This window comes from Perca flavescens, chromosome 24, assembly GCF_004354835.1.
Source record: "Perca flavescens isolate YP-PL-M2 chromosome 24, PFLA_1.0, whole genome shotgun sequence".
In the NCBI taxonomy this organism is placed as follows: domain Eukaryota; kingdom Metazoa; phylum Chordata; class Actinopteri; order Perciformes; family Percidae; genus Perca; species Perca flavescens.
The window spans coordinates 11,041,155-11,062,172 of NC_041354.1; the positions used below are offsets into that span (position 1 = coordinate 11,041,155).

The 21,018-nt window shown below is 37.7% G+C and overlaps 1 protein-coding gene across 1 annotated transcript; it reads right to left on the reverse strand.

Annotated features, from left to right (window-relative positions):
• Positions 1–15,562: 15,562 nt before the first annotated feature.
• LOC114551195 (uncharacterized) lies at positions 15,563–19,765 on the reverse strand. The gene is made up of 5 exons (XM_028572361.1): positions 19,555–19,765; positions 19,088–19,402; positions 18,819–18,918; positions 18,625–18,673; positions 15,563–15,861 (listed from the first exon to the last, which is right to left on the reverse strand). The coding sequence occupies exons 1-5, from the start codon at positions 19,616–19,618 to the stop codon at positions 15,664–15,666; spliced, it is 726 nt and encodes a 241-aa protein (XP_028428162.1). The 5' UTR covers positions 19,619–19,765; the 3' UTR covers positions 15,563–15,663.
• Between the last annotated feature and the right edge of the window lie 1,253 nt (positions 19,766–21,018).

A 21,018-nucleotide genomic window follows, 5' to 3' on the forward strand; every position in this document is an offset into this window, starting at 1 on the left:
ACTTTTTCCAGTGTCTTTATAGATTTTTTTCTGCGCTGTTTTGAAGTTTTTGTTGTTTTTTCAACATCTTTTATCATTTTTTGTCTTCAAATGCTATAAAATTGAATAAAACACCCAAATTCAATGAAAGTAGTGAACTGATCATTTATTTTACTTATGAAGAGCGTTGTAGGGAACCATCGATGTTATTTTTTTTTGACAATGTGTTTGAAAGAAACCCAAATTTCTGATATAGAAACTTTTTGAAAATGGGTCAAATTTGACCCGAGGGCGCCCATATATAGAGGTTTACTCCTCGACGCAGCGGGCCCGGGTTCGACTCCAACCTGCGTCCCTTTGCTGCATGTCATTCCCCTCTCTCTCTCTCTCTCTCTCTCTCTCTCTCTCTCTCTCTCTCCCCTTTCATTTCTTCAGCTGTCCTGTCCAATAAAGGCCTAAAGTGCCCCCCAAATAAAAAAAATTGACCTGAGGAAAACAGGAGGGTTGAAGAGGCCTTAGGGTGTGTGTAAACCTTGGATGTTGTTGTACTCATCAGTTTGTTTTGCTATATACAATCTCTTGCAACATCTTGTTTACAAGAAAGCACAGAGGGGAAGTCACTTTATAATTCCCTGTAAGTGTTTATATATTCCTGGAAAGAACCTAATTGTTCTGTGTATGTCACAGTGGGAACCCACATCCTGGATAGGAAATAAATACATGACTTAAATTGATTAATGTGCAATGATTTAATCAGCAATGAACTGTCCAATGAACTCTCCTCAATCTACTATCATTTTTATTTTCATGCTATAGTACCCTGTAAAGTCTCACAACCCTTACACAACAATTTCTGTGCCAAGTTTCTGTTTGATGTTCATGTTCATGTAATACATTATGTGATTCAGCAATTGCAATGTAAATATTCCTGTGTTGCAGGCAACTGTACTTTACAACTGTACACAGGCCTACATATGTAGATTCCAAATTATTAATGAAATCTGGGAAGTACCGGCGCTACCTGGCAGCTGACACCTGTAATATGAAACAAGGATGCGACGCCAAAGCAGAAGCCAGTGGCTTGTGGTGTACCAACATCAACACGTGCCAATATTAAAGCCCCGGCCCTATGATCTAGATTTGACCAGAAATTATTATTATTTTGGTCACAAGTTCCACTTCTCTGATTTCGAAACTTATCACTGTGCAGCAGTTGTAGATAGTCACACCCTGCCAGCCAGTCGCAAAATAACTTAGCTTATATAACTTAATAACAGCTTTCTTGGAAGTCTTAAAAGTGGGGGAGGGGCATTTTATCAGAATACAGCATAGAAAATATGCTTAGAAATATAGGCAATATTGGATAGGATAGAACACAATGTAATTCTACAAAATAAAACATTCACATTCATTATTAGTTTCACTTGTTATCATTTTAAACAAACTGTATATCTAAATACAATCCACATGTTGCTCAATCTGCTACTTTTTAAAAAACAATTCCAGTGCTGGTTCCATGGTATCATACTGTCTATACCGGCATATCACATAGACTACGCCACTGGCTAAGGTGATGCTGAACTGCCTTTGAATCCTTCTCTCACCCAATCAAAGAGCAGAATCTCAGCAGAAGAGCCTTACATGTACCTTCAATGTTTCCTGGTTTGATAGGCATCTGAATGCCTAAGAAGTGCAGTCACGGTTTATCAAGTTCCTGCAAAGCTTATCCACAGCCAAAGAGGGTCCCTTGATTGAGAAACTTTTCACGAGTCATATCCCTTGACTAACCAAATAAAAGAACATGATTTCAGCGTGAGTCTACACAAGACAATAGTCATCCGGTGTGCCAGCTCCCAATAACTGGCAATAAAACAGCCTTCCATAGCAAGCTATATTTACCTTTGTCTACATCACTTGCAAGCTATCTACCAAGAAGTAAGCAAGTATTTGTATAACAAAGATTAAAACACCATAAAATAAAGAAGAAAAAAAATACAAAAGTCTAAGCAGATGGGTCTCGAGCTGTGTTTTAAAAGTGTCCAGTGTTAGTCAGTCCAGCGTTTAGTCAGTTACTTAAAACTGACACATTTTGAGGCTAAAAGTAAAGTATCGTCACCTTCCTAAAATAATTGCCTAAGTCATTTTTTCAGGTTTTTCAGAAAACACAAAAAATAAAACTGCCTAAGTCACATGCCTGACATAGAATCACATGACCTGTTCAACTGAGGATGTAAGCAATTTTACCAGAGGTGGCCTGCACCATGAGGAGATGATTTAGGCAACAAAATCATTTTTGTTAAAAAAATGACTTAGGCAATTATTTTAGGAAGGTGACGGTATTCTTGAATATCATCAGCGTAGCAATGAAAGGAGATACCTTTAAAGTGTCTTAATATCTTTCCAAGAGGAAGCCTGTACAAGGCAAACAGAATTAAAAGGGCTTAACCTTGGGGAACACCACAAAGTAGATTTTCAGATGAGAAGGCGAGGTTGCCAACAGCAACTGAGAAACTCCTGTCAGCCAGCGAATAGGCTCGTTCGAAATGAGCCAGACCTGCGCAGAAACGATCATCTAACAGTTGATTGGTTCAGAATCGACTCAACGTGACGTTTTATATTTTTTTGATTTGGAGGGATTTGAACAACTATTTGTCTGATTTAAGGGCTTATTCTGTACAGAACACCTGTTGTGTGGCTGATAGTTATCAAATCAGCAACAGATCGCATCTAGAGCATTTTGACAGCTAGCCAGTTTTCCACTCACAGATCAGTCTGGCATCTTGAGATAGAGAAAATTTGGAGCCATTTGCCAAACGACCGGGCCAATCAGCGTTGGTTTTGAGGTGGGTTTAGATGGTGATAGACAGATGGTTTATCCAATCAGCTAACCAGTATTTTCAGAGAGCGGTAGCCCTAATTCTGTTAGCTGCTCGCTAATGCTTTCTTCTCTTGGATCCTTCTTTTGGAATATGGTCCGGGAACCTGAAATGGTGCCTTTTATTCCTAAATTCTCGTTACACAAACGGCAAATATCCTTTACCGACATGTTGCTTGCATGCTGAGCTAACGAGCTATGCTTTGCCTGCAGCAGCAGGGGCGGGCTTGTGGTTGTATTTTCATACGCTTCGTTGATCTGATTGGTTGATTTGGCCCGTGTATCACCAACATAGGTGATAGACAGATGGTTTATCCAATCAGCTAACCAGTATTCTCACCCCTTCCCAAAAGTTCTCAAACGGTAAGTTCCCAGATGGATATGCCAGCAAATGTGAAGCAATCCATCTGGTGGAGTCAGTTTATTTGACAGCTACTCTGTCATAATAAAAACAACTGGAGACTGTGTAGGAGCTGATATATGGGTCTGATAACATTATATTATATCGGAATCGGACCACAGTGTTTCTGTCACTTCCTGTTCAGCCTGAAGTCTGCTGGAACTGTCCGACTTGACAGCGGATTTTTGTCACCGCCCCCCGGCTGCTCTCGCCTGCTCTCGTTCACTTTACAGGTGAGGCGCAGTTCATCTCGAACGAGCCTAGTAACATAACACACCAGCATGTTGCCACATCCTGCAGCATGCAGTGGTTAATAGAGCTTTCTGGTGAATTGCAAAAATACTGTACAGACAAAAACATTGATAAGATATTAAGTGATCCTTTAAATTTAGCCTACTGAGCAGCAGTGGTAATGTCACGATACTCAGGAAATGGTGGACTCAAATGCGGAGAGCGAGTGGGAGTTTAGTTGCTTGAGGATTTATTTAAAAAAAACTAAATTCGTACCAACACAAGGAGCCCAATCTGAAGAAGGCAAAAAACAAAGTCCAGAATGTAGATGACAAAAAAAAAAAGAAAAGAACAGGATATCACAAACTGGAGTTCAGAGTCAGCAGGGTAACTCCTCACATGAACTGAAACACACTAACAAAACAAAACAAAATGACCTGACATGAACAGACAAGGGGAACACAGAGACTAAATACACACAGGGTAAATGAGAAAACCAGGAACAGGTGACACTAGGGCTGGGGAACAGGTGCAACACATTAGGACTGGGCCCAGTAAAACCAGACAAGACAGAAACCCAGACTATCAAAAATAAAACAGGAAACAGAACACTCAACACCACAACAGGTTAAAGAAGTATTCAGATTGAGTAAAAGTAGCAGGCCCACACTGTAGAACCACTTAGTTACAAGTAAAATTCTTGGATTCAAATATTTACTTTAGAAGTACAGAAGTAATAGGAACAAAATGTACTTTAGGCAGCAGGCTGCCCTCTGGCCCTGTCAGTGTTATGTTGCAGTATCATAAATCATACTATCTGAATATTATTACTGATAACATGTAAGCAGGATAATTCCTATACTGTAGGGTTGTATAACCCTTGACACAGTTCAAAACTCATGTTTGTGTTAAATATGTTAAGCCTTCGTCTGCAAAGTAGATAGCAACTAAAGCTGTCAGATAAATGTAATGGAGCAAAAAGTACAAGATGTTGCAATAGAAGTATAAAGTAGCATAAAGTGAGTACAAGCACAAAAATGTACTTAAGTACTGTACTTGATTAAATGTACTCAGTTACTTTCTTCCATCTTTCTGAGTGATAATTATACAAAGTTCAAACTACATTTGGTTCAGTAAATGACAAAGTGAAAGTCTTTTTCGCTGATTGAATCCTTGATGCAGAAACCAAGCTCCCTGCCTGAGAAAATGCTAAATTCACTTAATTTAAGCTGAGGCATTATTGCTCTGTCTTCTTCAGTTCATTTCACTTAGAGCATCACATAGATGCTGATGCTCTAAATCAGCTGTTTCCAATCAGGAAACAGCTGATTCATTTCCCTGAATCTCCCTTAATAGTGCTGAGAAAATATGTTCTCTTGACCTTTAATAAAACTGCTAATGGCCTGTCTCAAACTGGGATTTGTGCCAACAACCAAAGAAGAAATGCAGTAAATGTAAACCAGATACTTATAAACCTCCTCGTACTTCCTCTGTAAATGAAGAAAACTGACAGGGAAACACCAGAGAAAGAAACAATAACAAAGGATGTACATGTTTGAATGGAAAGGACAAAACATCCTTCTCATTCTCTCAAGGCAAGGCAAGGCAATTTTATTTGTATAGCACATTTCAGCAGCGGTGCAATTCAATGTGCTTTACATAAAACATTAAAACACAGAAATGAATACAAGTTAATACAAAATTAAAAATAGTTAATACAAAATGAATGCAATTCATACAAAAGTAATGCATTTCATACAAAATTAAAAACAGTTAATCAAAAACAGATTAAATTCAGGAATAAAAGAATAAAATTCCCAATACAGTGCAGTGCAAAGAATTAAACATAGGCAGTATCGAAAAGAAAGGTCTTCAGCCTTGATTTAAAAGAGCGGAGCGTAGGTGCCGATCTACAGTTTACTGGAAGTTTGTTCCAGATACGTGGAGCATAGAAACTAAACGCTGCTTCCCCCTTTTTTGTTCTGATTCTGGGGATGGCAAGCAAACCTGTCCCTGATGATCTTAGGAATCAAGGTGGCACTGTGGGTTTGTATCATAGACTGTATAAGATTAATGGACAAAGCATCCGGTTCGGCCAAGTGCTGCAAATGCGGAAGTGCCTTAAAGCTGCATTCTATCTGAATTCCAGCAGGGGGTGACACGGGCGGTTGCAAAAGGAGGTCGGTTTCTGTAGAAGTCAGATTTATTACCTCAGAAAACATTTTCATAATGAGTTCATGGTCTCAATCGCTGGTTTCAAGTCTTCTGCAATACAGAATGATGTTCATGTTTTGGAAGATATAAAAGCATCACTCCCCTGCTACAATAACTAAACCCGGCATCATAAGGAGTGATCTGTATTATTGTAATTTAAATCATTATCTAGTTATATTCTGAATCTGATTTAGAGAGAGGAATAAAGAAGAGAACAACAACTTAGTTTTAGCAGTTTATTCATAAGATCACTTGTTGATTCTTATAAATATTACTTTATAATACAATAACAATAATGCTTTTAACATGCTTATTTCAACTTACACAAAGGATACACTTTGAGTGAAGTACACGAGTTAGCACAAAGCAAAAGAGTGCCACCTTGTGGACAACAGGTCCCCTTTCACTTTAGACAGTGTAATGTGTGACTGCATGTGTGTCCTCTGTAGAAGACATGTTTGTATTATTAGTGTTACAGACATTTAGTCTGACTGTTGAATAAAGCCCACTCTCTCTCCGCATGAAGGTGCTGTATGGCTCAATGTCTTCTGGCTCCTACAGAAAGACAAATATTAAAGTTAAATGAACCACATAAATGGAGAAGATGTACAGTAAGATGTTTCCTTACTGTGTTTGGATGACTGCTCAGTGGTTGTGGTTGTCTTCTGTTGGGTCAAACAACAATCCATTAGTGATTAATCATGATGTTTCGGTCTATGTTTATAGATAGGACAGGAAATAAAAGGCAGCGTCTTCCTTTGTTACTTCACATGAAACGGAAAGTCAAGGAAGCTTGATGCTGCATGTAAATGAACGAACATTTGTTCATCACAGTTGATGTAGTTATATTGTTTTAGAGCGTCCAATGCCATTAGGTTATAAAGCATTCCTAAAAATATTTATGAACATTGCAATAGTATCTCACCCATGTCGTACACTTCTGTAGATACACCCGAATATAACTGCAGTTATAGTGATGACTATAGTTACACCAATCAAGGCAATTAGAATCTGCGTTTGTGTTGAATTGTCGGCATCTCCAGCCTCTAAAACATTGTAAAGAAAAAAGTCTTTCTCAGAAAAAGGACACCGGTATTTGCCCTTAAGATGGCTAATTATTGTATGCTTTTATTAAATTTAGCCAAAGTATGAGGGAAAAATATAATATCTGTTTACCTTCCACAGTGATATTCAGATGGAGAATGTATGTTTCACCAGGATATGTACACTCACAGGTGTGGTTCCCACTATCCACTGGTGTTAAACTGGTCAGGTGGAGAAATACAGTCTGATTCACCATCATAAGAGTGAATCTGGAGTCACATTGGTTCTCAAAGTCCTGTCCATATTGATACAGCAGACGACACTCTTCTCCCCCGCTCATCTCTGTTCTGATCTTACACACTATAAGTGTTAAGGGACTCAGTGTTGTATTGGTGCATATCGGAGTAACATCTGGTTCTCTCCCGATGGTTTTCACAAGAGTCACTGCAAACAACCGTCTGAGTTAGTGATAGCTGTAGTTTTTTCACTACAAAATTACAGGAAATATTTAGTTCTCTTTTTTTAAACCAAAGACTGCTAAAAATAGTGAACAGCAACTTGCATACATTTCACATTATGTAAATTAATTTCCATGCATTACCTTCGCTGTCAAAACACACAGTCAGCTGCAGAAGCAGAAAGAAGCATGGTCTCCATTTTGCCATTCTGGTCAAGAAGCAACTGCTGCTGGCAGTGGACAGTATCCTGTACTGAAGGGAGGAGGACACTCTCTTGCTACCTAAACCTCAGACTCTCACAGAGGTATGAGCTGGTGTGAACTCTCCTATAAAGGAAGTGCTGCAGGAGCTTCTGCTTTCATTTTTAGAGACTCTCATCTCAAAAAACTTTAATGTGCCTGTATATATATATATGTCTACAATAAGATGTAAAATGATCAAGCATCAGCCAGTTTGAGCTGGACCCAAACCGATTTTAATTTAGAAGTATCCCGTGCATTGGTCTTACAGTTTGTACGGTTAGTGAGAGTTGTACGTCACACAACATGCTAAAACTGACATGTCTACTTTTTGTGGTTATTACATTTATAGAGACCTGAGCTTGAGCTGTGAATAGAAAGCTGCAGGGTCTTAGCAGCTCATTGCAATGTATGTCTCTGGCCTCTTTCATAAGGAAACAAGGGTGTCGTCAGTGACAAACTTACTTTCTTGCAAGTGAAATGAAGAAACAACCTGTAATCTAGTTATGTGAATGTAAGCATTATAAGCTTTGGGAATATTTCATCTTCATTTAGCAATAATACAGTTATGACTGAATTTTTTTTTATTCAGTATAATCATTATACAAGTCACAGCCAAAGGGTCTCAAACTTTTCAGTGTGTAGTTTTAAGGATGTTATTTTGACATGATTGTGATCATCAGAAAGGCCTCAACTCAAAGCAAGGTGTGTGCGTTAGAATAAAATAGTCCTACAATAAGTTATATTTTGAAAACTTTAGTGCATTGACTTGTTGACCACTGCAATAGTTTTATACAGAACATCTAAATCACAAGCGACAACTTAAAATAATTATGGGTGTTGAGGATAAATATCAGAAAAAAAACCCTATACCTTTGATGGGTGATGCATGCGTTAATGATCCAGCATCTTGAAAAATGTGACGAGAACATTAGCTTTTAGTAAAGAAACAGGACGCCGTCAAAATATTGCATAAGATCTTCACATAAAAATGTATTAATGACAAAGGACCTTTTTTATTAGATGTACTTCCTAACCACCCGTCTACAACAGATCTGTCTTATATACTGCATGTTTTGATGGTTGTGTCGCGAGGAGTGGAATATTTTAAATATATAAATACTGGGAGGAGAAACTAAAGACAACTAAGGGGAGGAAACTTAGGGACCGACAACGCCACCTGGGGACTTGCACCCCAGGATATGAAAACCAAATTCTAATAAGGACACCGATTGGAAACTGATGAGGCAGAGACAGTAGGTAAAACAGAACAAACGTTTTTATTAACAAAAATGACCTGAAAGAAGACAACTATAACAATACTAAAAACTCCAATGAAATACATATAATAAACTCAAATCAGTGGGCTGGGGCTTCAATGGTGGCAGACTACTGAAAGGATACCCAGTCTCCCTAGTCTGGGAGGCAACACTACAAACACTACAACAAAACATGCACTAAAAGAGTCCCAGTGCCTACTTGCATGCAACGGGAGCGAGGTTCGACACGGTGCCTAGCCGCCCACCTGAAGACACCCTGGCCACGCCAAAAAAGCAGGGAAACAAAAGAAAAACACTCCTGAAACAAAGAATAAAAAATTAACAAAAACCAACAACCCCATTGGTAACTAAATCTTAGAACATATACTCAAGCGAAATAACAGAAATATATTCAAAGTAAACAAACTTAATAAATAAACTAAAGAAAAGGCAAACCTAGCAAAAACAAAGTAAAGCAGAACAGCAACAGGTGAACCTAAAACAGAAAAAAGGCACGTTAGTTGGAGGGGCAACTTTAAATCACCAAGAAAGAATAAAAATGGGGACCCTACTCACCAGGAGGCAACCACCACCAGGGACCAGCAAAAGGCTAAACTGAGCCAGCTGAGGGCTTTAATACTACACCTGGGTAGGGGGAGGAGCTAAGGGAGGAGTTTTACAGGACTACTGGTGTTGCGTTCACAACACCTCACTGTGGTTCACTACAGTTGCAAGAAAAATGATCACTATAAACTGGATGAAGCCTGCATACAGCATACAGATTTTAAATTTGAAGTTATTTGAATGTAAATAGATATACAGTTTCTTACTGTATTATTTGAATTTACAGTAATCTACTGGCTGCAGAGTAATTCCTGCCTTTTCCTTTATTTTCCCAAGATGCATTGGTATTAACAGTAAATACCTGTAATCTGTAACGTTCACAGATAGTGCTGTAATATTATTTTTCCCCAGAATGCATTGCCATTTACACTATGATCCTGTATAACAATATAACAGTAAGATACTGTAAGATTTTAGCAATACATTTACATCAAAGGTTTACAGTGACAGTGTTGTTTCTATATGACAAATGAAGCCCAGTCTCAAGATGTTTTTTTTTCTTCTTTCTTTTGTGATGTTAATTGCTTGTAATTGTGTATTATAGGCAATAAAAAAAGTATCAATTTGGATATTTCAAAGAACTGAAGGCCAACTACGCTCAGTAGTCTGTTGTTCAGTAAGTCACAAACATCCATTTATTACAGGTTTCATTATCTGGATTCTTTGGTTTAAATGTTTTCATAGATTTCGCAACTTGGATCAGTCTATTTCCTGGTTATCCAAGCGGATCGTCACCATCTTGCCTGCTGAGTTTGAGATAGTTTGGTAGAGATCACTCGCTGGTTGCTGGAGGCTTGTGTAAGGGTCATCTGGGTCATCTTCATCCTATAATAAATAAATTAATCTTGATGCATCATGTTTTTAAAGTCTGGCTACAGTATGTCACTACTGAGTCACTACATTTACTGAAACCTTTTCATGAAGTGGTTTAATGCATTGTCTCCTCACTGATTCGCAAATATATGAATAAAATATGAAATGTATACATTTGAACATGGGTAATCAAATTTAAAATATAATCTTAAAATAATACACTGGCTTCTTCCTGAGTTTGAGGGTATTGTTTTAATTTTAAACAAACTGTATATATCCAAATACAATATACATGTGGCTCAATCCAAGATGTAAGATGTTTCCTTACCGTGTTTAGATGACTGCTCAGTGGTTGTGGTTGTCTTCTGTTGGGTCAAACAACAATCCATTAGTGATTAATCATAATTTTTGGTCTCTGTTTATAGATAGGATAGACAGGAAATGAAAGGCAGCGTCTTCCTTTGTTACTTTACATGAAACGGAAAGTTAAGGAAGCTTGATGCTGCATGTAAATGAACGAACATTTGTTCATCACAATTGATGTAGTTATATTGTTTTAGAGCGTCCAATACCGTTAGGTTATAAAGATTGCAATAGTCTCTCACCCATGTCGTATACTTCTGTAGATACACCCGAAGATAACTGCAGTTATAGGGATGACTATAGTTACACCAATCAAGGAGCTTACAAGCTGCATTTGTGTTGAACTGTCGGCATCTCCATCCTCTAAAACATTCAAAAGAAAAAAGTCTTTGTCAGAAAACCGGTATTTGCTCTTAATTAGCAATCACAATTATTGTATGCTTTTATTAAATTTAGTCAAAGTATGAAGGAAAAATATAATATCTGTTTACCTTCCACAGTGATGTTCAGATGGAGAATGTATGTTTCACCAGGATATGTACACTCACAGGTGTGGTTCCCACTATCCACTGGTGTTAAACTGGTCAGGTGGAGAAATACAGTCTGATTCACCATCATAAGAGTGAATCTGGAGTCACATTGGTTCTCAAAGTCCTGTCCATATCGATACAGCAGACGACACTCTTCTCCCCCGCTCATCTCTGTTCTGATCTTACACACTAAAAGTGTTAAGGGACTCAGTGTTGTATTGGTGCAAATCGGAGTAACATCTGGTTCTCTCCCGATGGTTTTCACAAGAGTCACTGCAAACAACCATCTGAGTTAGTGATAGCTGTAGTTTTTTCACTACAAAATTACAGGAAATATTTAGTTCTCTTTTTTTAAACCAAAGACTGCTGAAAATAGTGAACAGCAACTTGCATACATTTCACATTATGTAAATTAATTTCCATGCATTACCTTCGTTGTCAAAACACAGAATCAGCTGCAGAAGCAGAAAGAAGCATGGTCTCCATTTTGCCATTCTGGTCAAGAAGCAACTGCTGCTGGCAGTGGACAGTATCCTGTACTGAAGGGAGGAGGACACTCTCTTGCTACCTAAACCTCAGACTCTCACAGAGGTATGAGCTGGTGTGAACTCTCCTATAAAGGAAGTGCTGCAGGAGCTTCTGCTTTCATTTTTAGAGACTCTCATCTCAAAAAACTTTAATGTGCCTGTTATATATATATATATATCTACAATAAGATGTAAAATGATCAAGCATCAGCCAGTTTGAGCTGGACCCAAACCGATTTTAATTTAGAAGTATCCCGTGCATTGGTCTTACAGTTTGTATGGTTAGGAAGAGTTGTACGTCACACAACATGCTAAAACTGACATGTCTACTTTTTGTGGTTATTACATTTATAGAGACCTGAGCTTGAGCTGTGAATAGAAAGCTGCAGGGTCTTAGCAGCTCATTGCAATGTATGTCTCTGGCCTCTTTCATAAGGAAACAAGGTGTCATTGTCATACAGCTCTGCTGGAAGTGACAGAAACTTTCTTGCAAGTGAAATAAAAAAACAACAACCTGTAATCTAGTTATGTGAATGTAAGCATTACAAGCTTTGGGGATATTTCATCTTCATTTAGCAATAATACAGTTATAATGACTGGATTTTATTTGTTTTTTATTCCAGTATAATCAACATTATACAAGTCACGGCCAAAGGGTCTCAAACGTTTCTCTGTGTAGTTTTAAGGACGTTATTTTTGACATGATTGTGATCATCAGAAAGGCCTCAACTCAAAGCAAGGTGTGTGCGTTAGAAAATAATAGTCCTACAAGGAGTTATATTTTGAAAACTTTATTGCATTGACTTGTTGACCACTGCAATACTTTAATACAGCACATCTATGAACAAATTACAAGCGACCAGCGACAACTTAAAATAATTAGGGGTGTTGAGGATAAATATTATCAGAAATAAACCGATTCCTTTGATGGGTGATGCATGCATTAATAATCCAGCATCTTGAAGAATGTGATGAGAAAATGATTAGCTTTTAGTAAAGAAACAGGACACCGTCAAAATATTGCATAAGATCTTCACATCAAAATGTATTAATGGCAAAGGACCTTTTTTATTAGATGTACTTCCTAACCACCTGTCTACAACAGATCTGTCTTATACTGCATGTTTTATTGATGGTTGCAAGAAAAATTATCATTACCTGGATGAAGCCTAACCCCCCCCCAATGGCTGCGCACTGGATAAAGAAAGTAACGCATGTCTACATGATGGAATACCCATGACTGCCCAGCTACAGCTAAAAGTACCTATTTTTACTAGAAGGTACCTGTAAAACCTTTGTTTTTCATTTATCAGTATCATCATTATTCTATATATTCATCACTAACCCTACGCAGAATCTTTATAGCGACAGTAAATATATAACTGTAGGTGTGCTCTAAAAAAACTTTTCATCGTAAATTTACAGTAATATACTGGCTGCAGTGTAATTCCCGCCTTTTCCTTTATTTTCCCAAGATGCATTGGTTTACAGTGACAGTGTTGTTTCTATATGACAAATGAAGCCCAGTCTCAAGATGTTTTTTCTTCTTCTTTTGTGATGTTAATTGCTTGTAATTGTGTATTAAAGGCAATAAAAAAAGTATCAATTTGGATATTTCAAAGAACTGAAGGCCAACTACGCTCAGTAGTCTGTTGTTCAGTAAGTCGCCAACATCTATTTATTACAGGTTTCATTATCTGGATTCTTTGGTTTAAATGTTTACATAGATTTCGCAACTTGGATCAGTCTCTTCTCCGTCTATTTCCTGGTTATCCAAGTGGATCGTCACCATCTTGCCTGCTGAGTTTGAGATAGTTTGGTAGAGATCACTCGCTGGTTGCTGGAGGCTTGTGTAAGGGTCATCTGGGTCATCTTCATCCTATAATAAATAAATGAATCTTGATGCATCATGTTTTTAAAGTCTGGCTACAATATGTCACTACGGAGTCACTACATTTACTGAAACCTTTTCATGATGTGGTTCAATGCATCGTCTCCTCACTGATTCTCAAATATATGAATAAAACATGAAATGTACACATTTGAACATGGGAAATCAAATTTAAAATATAATCTTAAAATAATACACTGGCTTCTTTCTGAGTTTGAGGGTATTGTTTTAATTTTAAACAAACTGTATATATCCAAATACAATATACATATGGCTCAATCCAAGATGTAAGAGGTTTCCTTACCGTGTTTAGATGACTGCTCAGTGGTTGTGGTTGTCTTCTGTTGGGTCAAACAACAATCCATTAGTGATTAATCATAATGTTTCGGTCTATGTTTATAGATAGGATAGACAGGAAATGAAAGGCAGCGTCTTCCTTTGTTACTTCACATGAAACGGAAAGTTAAGGAAGCTTGATGCTGCATGTAAATGAACGAACATTTGTTCATCACAATTAATGTAGTTATATTGTTTTAGAGCGTCAAATACCGTTAGGTTATAACATTCCTAAAAATATTTATGAACATTGCAATAGACTCTCACCCATGTTGTATACTTCTGTAGATATACCCGAAGATAACTGCAGTTATAGTGATGACTATAGTTACACCAATCAAGGCAATTAGAATCTGCATTTGTGTTGAACTGTCGGCATCTCCATCCTCTAAAACATTCAAAAGAAAAAAAGTCTTTGTCAGAAAACCGGTATTTGCCTTTAATTAGCCATCGCAATTATTGTATGCTTTTTTTAAATTTAGTCAAAGTATGAAGGAAAAATATAATATCTGTTTACCTTCCACAGTGATGTTCAGATGGAGAATGTATGTTTCCTTGGGATTTGTACACTCACAGGTGTGGTTCCCACTGTCCACTGGTGTTAAACTGGTCAGGTGGAGAAATACAGTCTGATTCACCATCATTAAAGTGAATCTGGAGTCACATTGGTTCTCAAAGTCCTGTCCATATCGATACAGCAGACGACACTCTTCTCCCCCGCTCATCTCTGTTCTGATCTTACACACTATAAGTGTGATGGGACTCAGTGATGTATTGGTGCATATCGGAGTAACATCTGGTTCTCTCCCGATGGTTTTCACAAGAGTCCCTGCAAAAAAAACCAAAGTTAGGAAACTTATTACAGGCTACATATTATTCTAACAAACTGCAAAACTAGCTGACTGGCATGCATTGCATGTTATTAAAATCTCCCGTACATACCTTCAGAGTCAAAACCCAAACACAGTGGCAGGAGCAGAACATAACACAGTGTCAACTGACCCATGATGAGAGAGTCTGAGTAACAGTGTTGCAGTCGGGAAACTATACTGAAGAGAGGGGGGGGGGGGATGAGACGACACTGACCTCAAACTGCCTAAAATACCTTAAAAGCTCATGAGCTGATGAAGTGTCCTAGAAAGGAAGTAAAAGAACTCTAAACACAATTTTGATAAAGAATGCTCTCCATATTATACTTACCACAATAGCATTATAGCCAACAAGCATAGCACATATCCCATACTATAACTTAACACATGGTGATTGACATTGACTATATTTAATTTGAAAAGGTTTTGGAGCAAAAGTATTTTTTTGTTGTTCATTTTTACAGAATAATAAAAGATAAATTCACAATACAGTTAATATATATATGTATAATATACATTAATATACAGTACAGTTATAACAAAGAGCCTTTGGAATATGACCTTCTCAACTTTATCTTATAATATACAACAGTGATACATGTATGAATAATAATGAGAATTAAAAAAAGTCTCAACTTCTTCATTGAGGATTCTGTACATGATTTATGAGAACGAATGTGTGTTAAAAAATGAAAGGGTAACTTAACATGTCCTAATAATCTTGCAACATCCAACCAGAGGGCAGCTTTACAGCACAGTGTTAAATTACTATTTAAATTGATCCTACAAGAGGAATAAGACATCAGGTGATTTAGCATTTACATACAACTTGTCATTTGTCTTTGCCAAAAATCATTCAACAAATCATAGCGTTTCTTAAAAGCATGTTTGAATGTTGTTTTGTTAACATCGACACGTATAAAACAAGAGAAATTATTGTATGGCAATAACAAAAACATTTCAACATACTGTACAGTTATACTGTACAGTCATGTTATCTGGATTTTGGATTCAGATATTTTGATAGATTGCAGTCTCTCTTTCATCTATTTCCTCATTACCCAGATGGACAGTCACTATGCTGTTGCTGGCTGAATTCCTCTTGTTGTCGTGTTGACGGTGGACCGAGGAGAAGGTCTGGTAGAGATCATCGGCTGGCTGCTGGAGGCTTGTGTAGGGGTCATCGGGGTCATCTGGGTCATTTTGGTCCTGTGGAAACATCAACATCTTACTGCATTATGCTTTAAAGTGCTCATATTGTGGTATATATCTTTTGTGTGCATGTTATAGGTTTACAAAGTGAAAAAGCCCAAAGTCCACCCCAAAGGGACTTACCATCTCCAACAGAAAACACTGTTCACAAACTGCTCCAAACAGCTCTATTGTAGTCCAGCTTTTACTTCAGTGACGAATGTGCGTCACTTTGTAACACACGTTATAATGCTTGCCTAGCTGCTAGCGTGGCACGCCCTCATACTCTGCTTCTGACTGGCTAGCAGTACTTACTGCGCATGTGTGACTCCCAACAAAGATGGTACAGAAGTGAGATGCCTCACTCTGTAGCTAAAACAGAGAGCTCAACACACAGGGTGAAAAGAGGAGCTGCAGCAATGTGCAGGACAACAAATATATGGTGTTTTCTGAAAATTAAACCACATAAACCTATTCTTTTATAACCTATAAATACAATTATGAACCTGAAAATGAGCATAATTTGAGCACTTTAAAATGCAGGCTAAAGAAGGTTACATCCGGATAGTTATTGTGAATTGTCCTGAAAATACAAGTCATTGCTACCCTGTATTAAACAAGAGTAAGTAAAGATGCCACCTATTGTATTTTCTCCTGGCATAGACCTACACTACCTCTTACATACATATCTGCAGTGGAGGAATGTAGCTACAGTAAGTACATTCCCTCAAGTACTGTGCTTACACATTTGAGGTACTTGCACTTTAAACTTTGTATTTTCTTTTCACTTTAAATTCAGAGAGAAATGTTGAACATTATTTTTTGCATAAGAACACATGATGAGCTTAAAAAAATATGAATTTTCATTACTGTACTTAATAGTATAGCCTATACAATTAGAACTGAAATGATTAGTTGATTTAGAAAATGTATCAATTATTTTGATATTTATTAGTTATTTTATCATGCTAGAATGCAAAACCATTTCACGGTCCCAGCTTCTCAGATCTGAGGATTTTCTGCTTTTGCTAGGGGGTGCTGTAACTACCCCTAGATTTGCCATAGCACCCCCAAGAAATTGCTGTGGTTGATTTATAAATAAATAAAAAATTGTTAATGTGTAAATAGTATAATTTACATTTGAAAAATGAATAAATACATTAATAAAACAGGCTAAAAAACACAGGTGATCTATTCGGCACACATTGAACTTTTGACCTTACTTCCACAGTAACGTATTCACGTGTGTGTTTTTATGTGTGTGCTTGGCTATGGGTGGTGTATTTGGCATGCTGCATTAATCTTCTCAGCCAATGTATGAGAGCTGCAGTAATGATTGTTTGAACCCGGCATGTTGGCTGGTATTTGAAATATGTTTGGTGGGCTAATCAGAGTTCTATGGTGCTGTTGTATCGGCAACTTTAAATCAATCTCTCTCGTTCGCTCGTTTAATAAACTGCGGCGGAGGTGGGTGGGCATCTGCGCGAGTGTGTGTAACGTTAGCCTTAGCCATTTGTGTCAAGGGAAACTCAAACTTTCAGAGCACCCTCACTGAAACGTCCAGCAACCCCAAAGCACCAGCAAAAGAACATCTCTGGCGCCGCCACTGCTATACAATTAGAGCTGAAAAGATTAGTTGATTTAGAAAATGTATCAAGTATTTTGATAACTGTTAGTTATTTTATCATGCTAGAATGCAAAACAATTTCATGGTCCCAGCTTCTCAGATCTGAGGATTTTCTGCTTTTGTTTGTAATTAATTTGATCATTTTTAATTTATTCGTAATCATTTTGAGGTTTGGAGGCTTGATTGGACCAAAAGTGTCACTATTTCAGATATTTTACAAACTAAACAATCAATCAAAATGAGTAGTAGGCTAAAGTTAAGTTTTGAGTGGATGGTGAGTGCGAGATGCCGAAATGAATGCCAATAAGATTCTGAATGGAAAGTTTACTTTTAAAAAGTTGCCAAATGGTTCCATTGACAAGACCAAAGTGATCTGTGTGTTTTGTGGTTGTGAACTGAGCTATCATGGCAGCATGTCCAGTCTGAAATACCACTTGATGATGGCCAAGCACACAGCTGATGGGAATTCTCCGCCCCCTCGTCAAAGCCAGGCGACAAAAGCACAAAGCAAGCCGATCCACTTTTCCATGTTATTAAGAGCATTAAAATGACAAAAAAATAATGGGACAAAAAGAAATCAAGGGACATTTAGAATAGATAAAAATGTATAATTAATTGCGAGTTAACTATGACATTAATGCGATTAATCGCGATTAAATATTTTAATCGTTTCACAGCACTACTTTTGATACTTCAGGTACATTTTCCTGATGCATACTTTTACTTAAAAAAACATTTTCAATGCAGGGTTTTTACTTGCATGTGAGTGTTTTTATAGTGTGGTATTAATACTTTTATCTGAATACTTCCTCCACGACTGCACTTCACATCTGTTATTTTAATTTATGTTTAAAAGGTTTCCTCTTGTTGCAGACACACTAACACTCTGCCCTTTGCATCACCCTAAAGATGTTGTGGTGGCCTTGTGGTCCAGATACAACACCTAAACTGTGAGAGCAACATTTGGATATTTGTTTCATATCTCTGCCTCTCATCATTTCCTGTCTGCATGCAACCTATTTTTTTTAAACAATAAAAAGGCCTCAGCTAAACATCTTGAATGTTAAAGTATATGAATATGTATATATGAATATACACTATAAATAGCTGCTTTATACATGTAAATGCATAGTACAAAAGAATAAGTGGCTCACCAAAGAGACGGGGGTTTCACAGACAGGTGCTCCTGACCTCGTATTGTGTCTGCAAATAAGATGTCAGAGTTACAAGTGGAAAACAACTGAATGACGAAATACACAAATTACTGCTGTAAAAAACTCTTTATTCAATATAAAAAACTACATTATTTTACAAGGTTTAAAGCTCTCAATCAGAAAGATGTTTTCACCTGCAATGTTTTTTTCTCAGGATATGTCCAATGGCAACTACGGACACAATGATGCATGCAAAACCAATCATAGTAATGAGCAGTATCCTGGACCTAAGCACTTCATTTTCAAGAAGATTGGAAAGACAAAAAAAAAGTATTGCCCATTAAACACAAAAAGAAACACATTTACCTCCCACAGTGATACTGAAGCAGAATATTTGTTCATCCACCATAAAGCATAAATTTGACATTTGACAGTTTTAGTACCAAAGTTACAATAAATGTACCTTCCACAGTGATATTGAGACGGAGAATATCTTTTCCATCAGGATATGGACACACACAGATGTAGTTCCCACTGTCCACTGGTGTTAACCCAGTCAGGTGGAGAAATACAGTCTGATTCACCATCATTAAAGTGAACCTAGATTCACATATTGTAAACAAGTCCTCTCCACCCGGAGGATACGCCACAAAACAGTCGTCTCCCCTTCTCCTTTCTCTACTGATCTTACAACGGATAAGTGTGCCATCACGCCAGGAGTCAATGGTGCATAGCCGAGCCACATATGGATCCCTCCCTGTGGTTGTCACAAAAGTCACTGCAAACAACAGGATAGAGATTTTAAAGGACTTAGTTTTTGTTTTAATTTCACCCATCACATTTTTCTCCTTTGACTGCACTAGAATAAGAAGGACTTAGACAAACACAAACTGATAAACTGATATGTAATGAGAAGCTCTTATACCGTACCTTCGTTGTCAAAACAGAAACACAGTGGGAGAAGATGAACAAGCCAGAGTTTCCAGTGATCCATAATCACAGAACGCTGTCAGTAATCTATACTGAAGACAGGAAGACACAGCAAGCCCCCCCTTTTGCAACCTTTTAGAATTGCCTCATGTGTTCATTGGATGATAATGACGTGTCCTTAAAAGGAAGTACTGAAAGTAACACTTTTTCTACCTTCACATTAAGACTCTCTGTGAATCTTTGATTTTGGTTTCACTGAAAGCAGCGCTCTATAAAGCTTTAATCCTGATTGGAAAAAAAACAGATCTGCATTATGTAGAGGGACAGGCTGAGATTTTTGATTCTCAGCTTTTATTTTGAAGCAGGGTCTTTGTCGATAGTGGCCGTTATGAAGGGAGACCTGTTGTTGGAGGACATTCAGTCTGAACACAGACAAAACATCCAAGCATCACCTTATGTTCAGTCAGAGGTGTCAAAAGTATTCACATTCGTTACTCAAGTATAGATACTAGGGTTTGAAAAGACTTAGAAGTTGAAGTATCAACTCAAGCTTTTTACTCACGTAAAAGTGTAAAAGTACTGGTTTCAAAACTACTTAAAGTATAAAAGTAAAAGTAATGTAAGGAGGGAAAATGCCATTAAGGACAAAAGCTTAGCCCATCCCACCTCCACAAAAAAAACTGTTTTCTAAAGGCCATAATGACTATAATAATGTTATATTAAAATCATACCTGTAAACTCAGAAGGGCTGAAAAAGGTGACACATCTCTGAGTCTGTGTTTTTCAGACAATGGCAGCTACAGTCTGGTGTTACAATCCTCTACAGTGAAATACAGACACACTTTTACACCGTTTAGCTGTCAGCATTTTAACCGTGTTTACTCCAGCTGCTAGCTAACCGTAGGCTAACGTTACCTGCTGTCTAGTGTAGTGTTAACTAGAGTCCCGTGCAGCGATGTTTCAGTTCCCTCTAACGTCCGTTTTCGGAGCATCAGAGAGAAGCGCAGGCATTTCAGTAGCACCTAATGAGGCACCAAAATCCGCGTTACTATGGTCCGGTAGATAACGGTCGTCGGTGCCGTATTAGCACCAGGTCTGTGCAGGTGCGATGGATCGCATACAAACCAATAGGGTGTCGGAATGGTATGTGTTTATACTTCTCATCCAACCACAATCAAATTCACTCTATCCGGATGGCGCGATTTATCTGGTTAGTTTTTTTTTTTGTGTGTGTGTTTTTTTGAACGATGACAAGCCGGAATGAAAACAAGCCGAACTGAAATAGGAGTAACGAGGCTATTTTTAAAATGTATGGAGTAGAAAGTAGAGATAATTGCATGAAAATGTAAGGAGTAGAAGTAAAAAGTATGCTGGTATGACCTGTCTCTCTTAGTTACGCTGTGATAGTTCTAGACTGCCAGGGGACTTCCTTCCTTTGACACACTGAGCTGCTCTCTCCTCTCC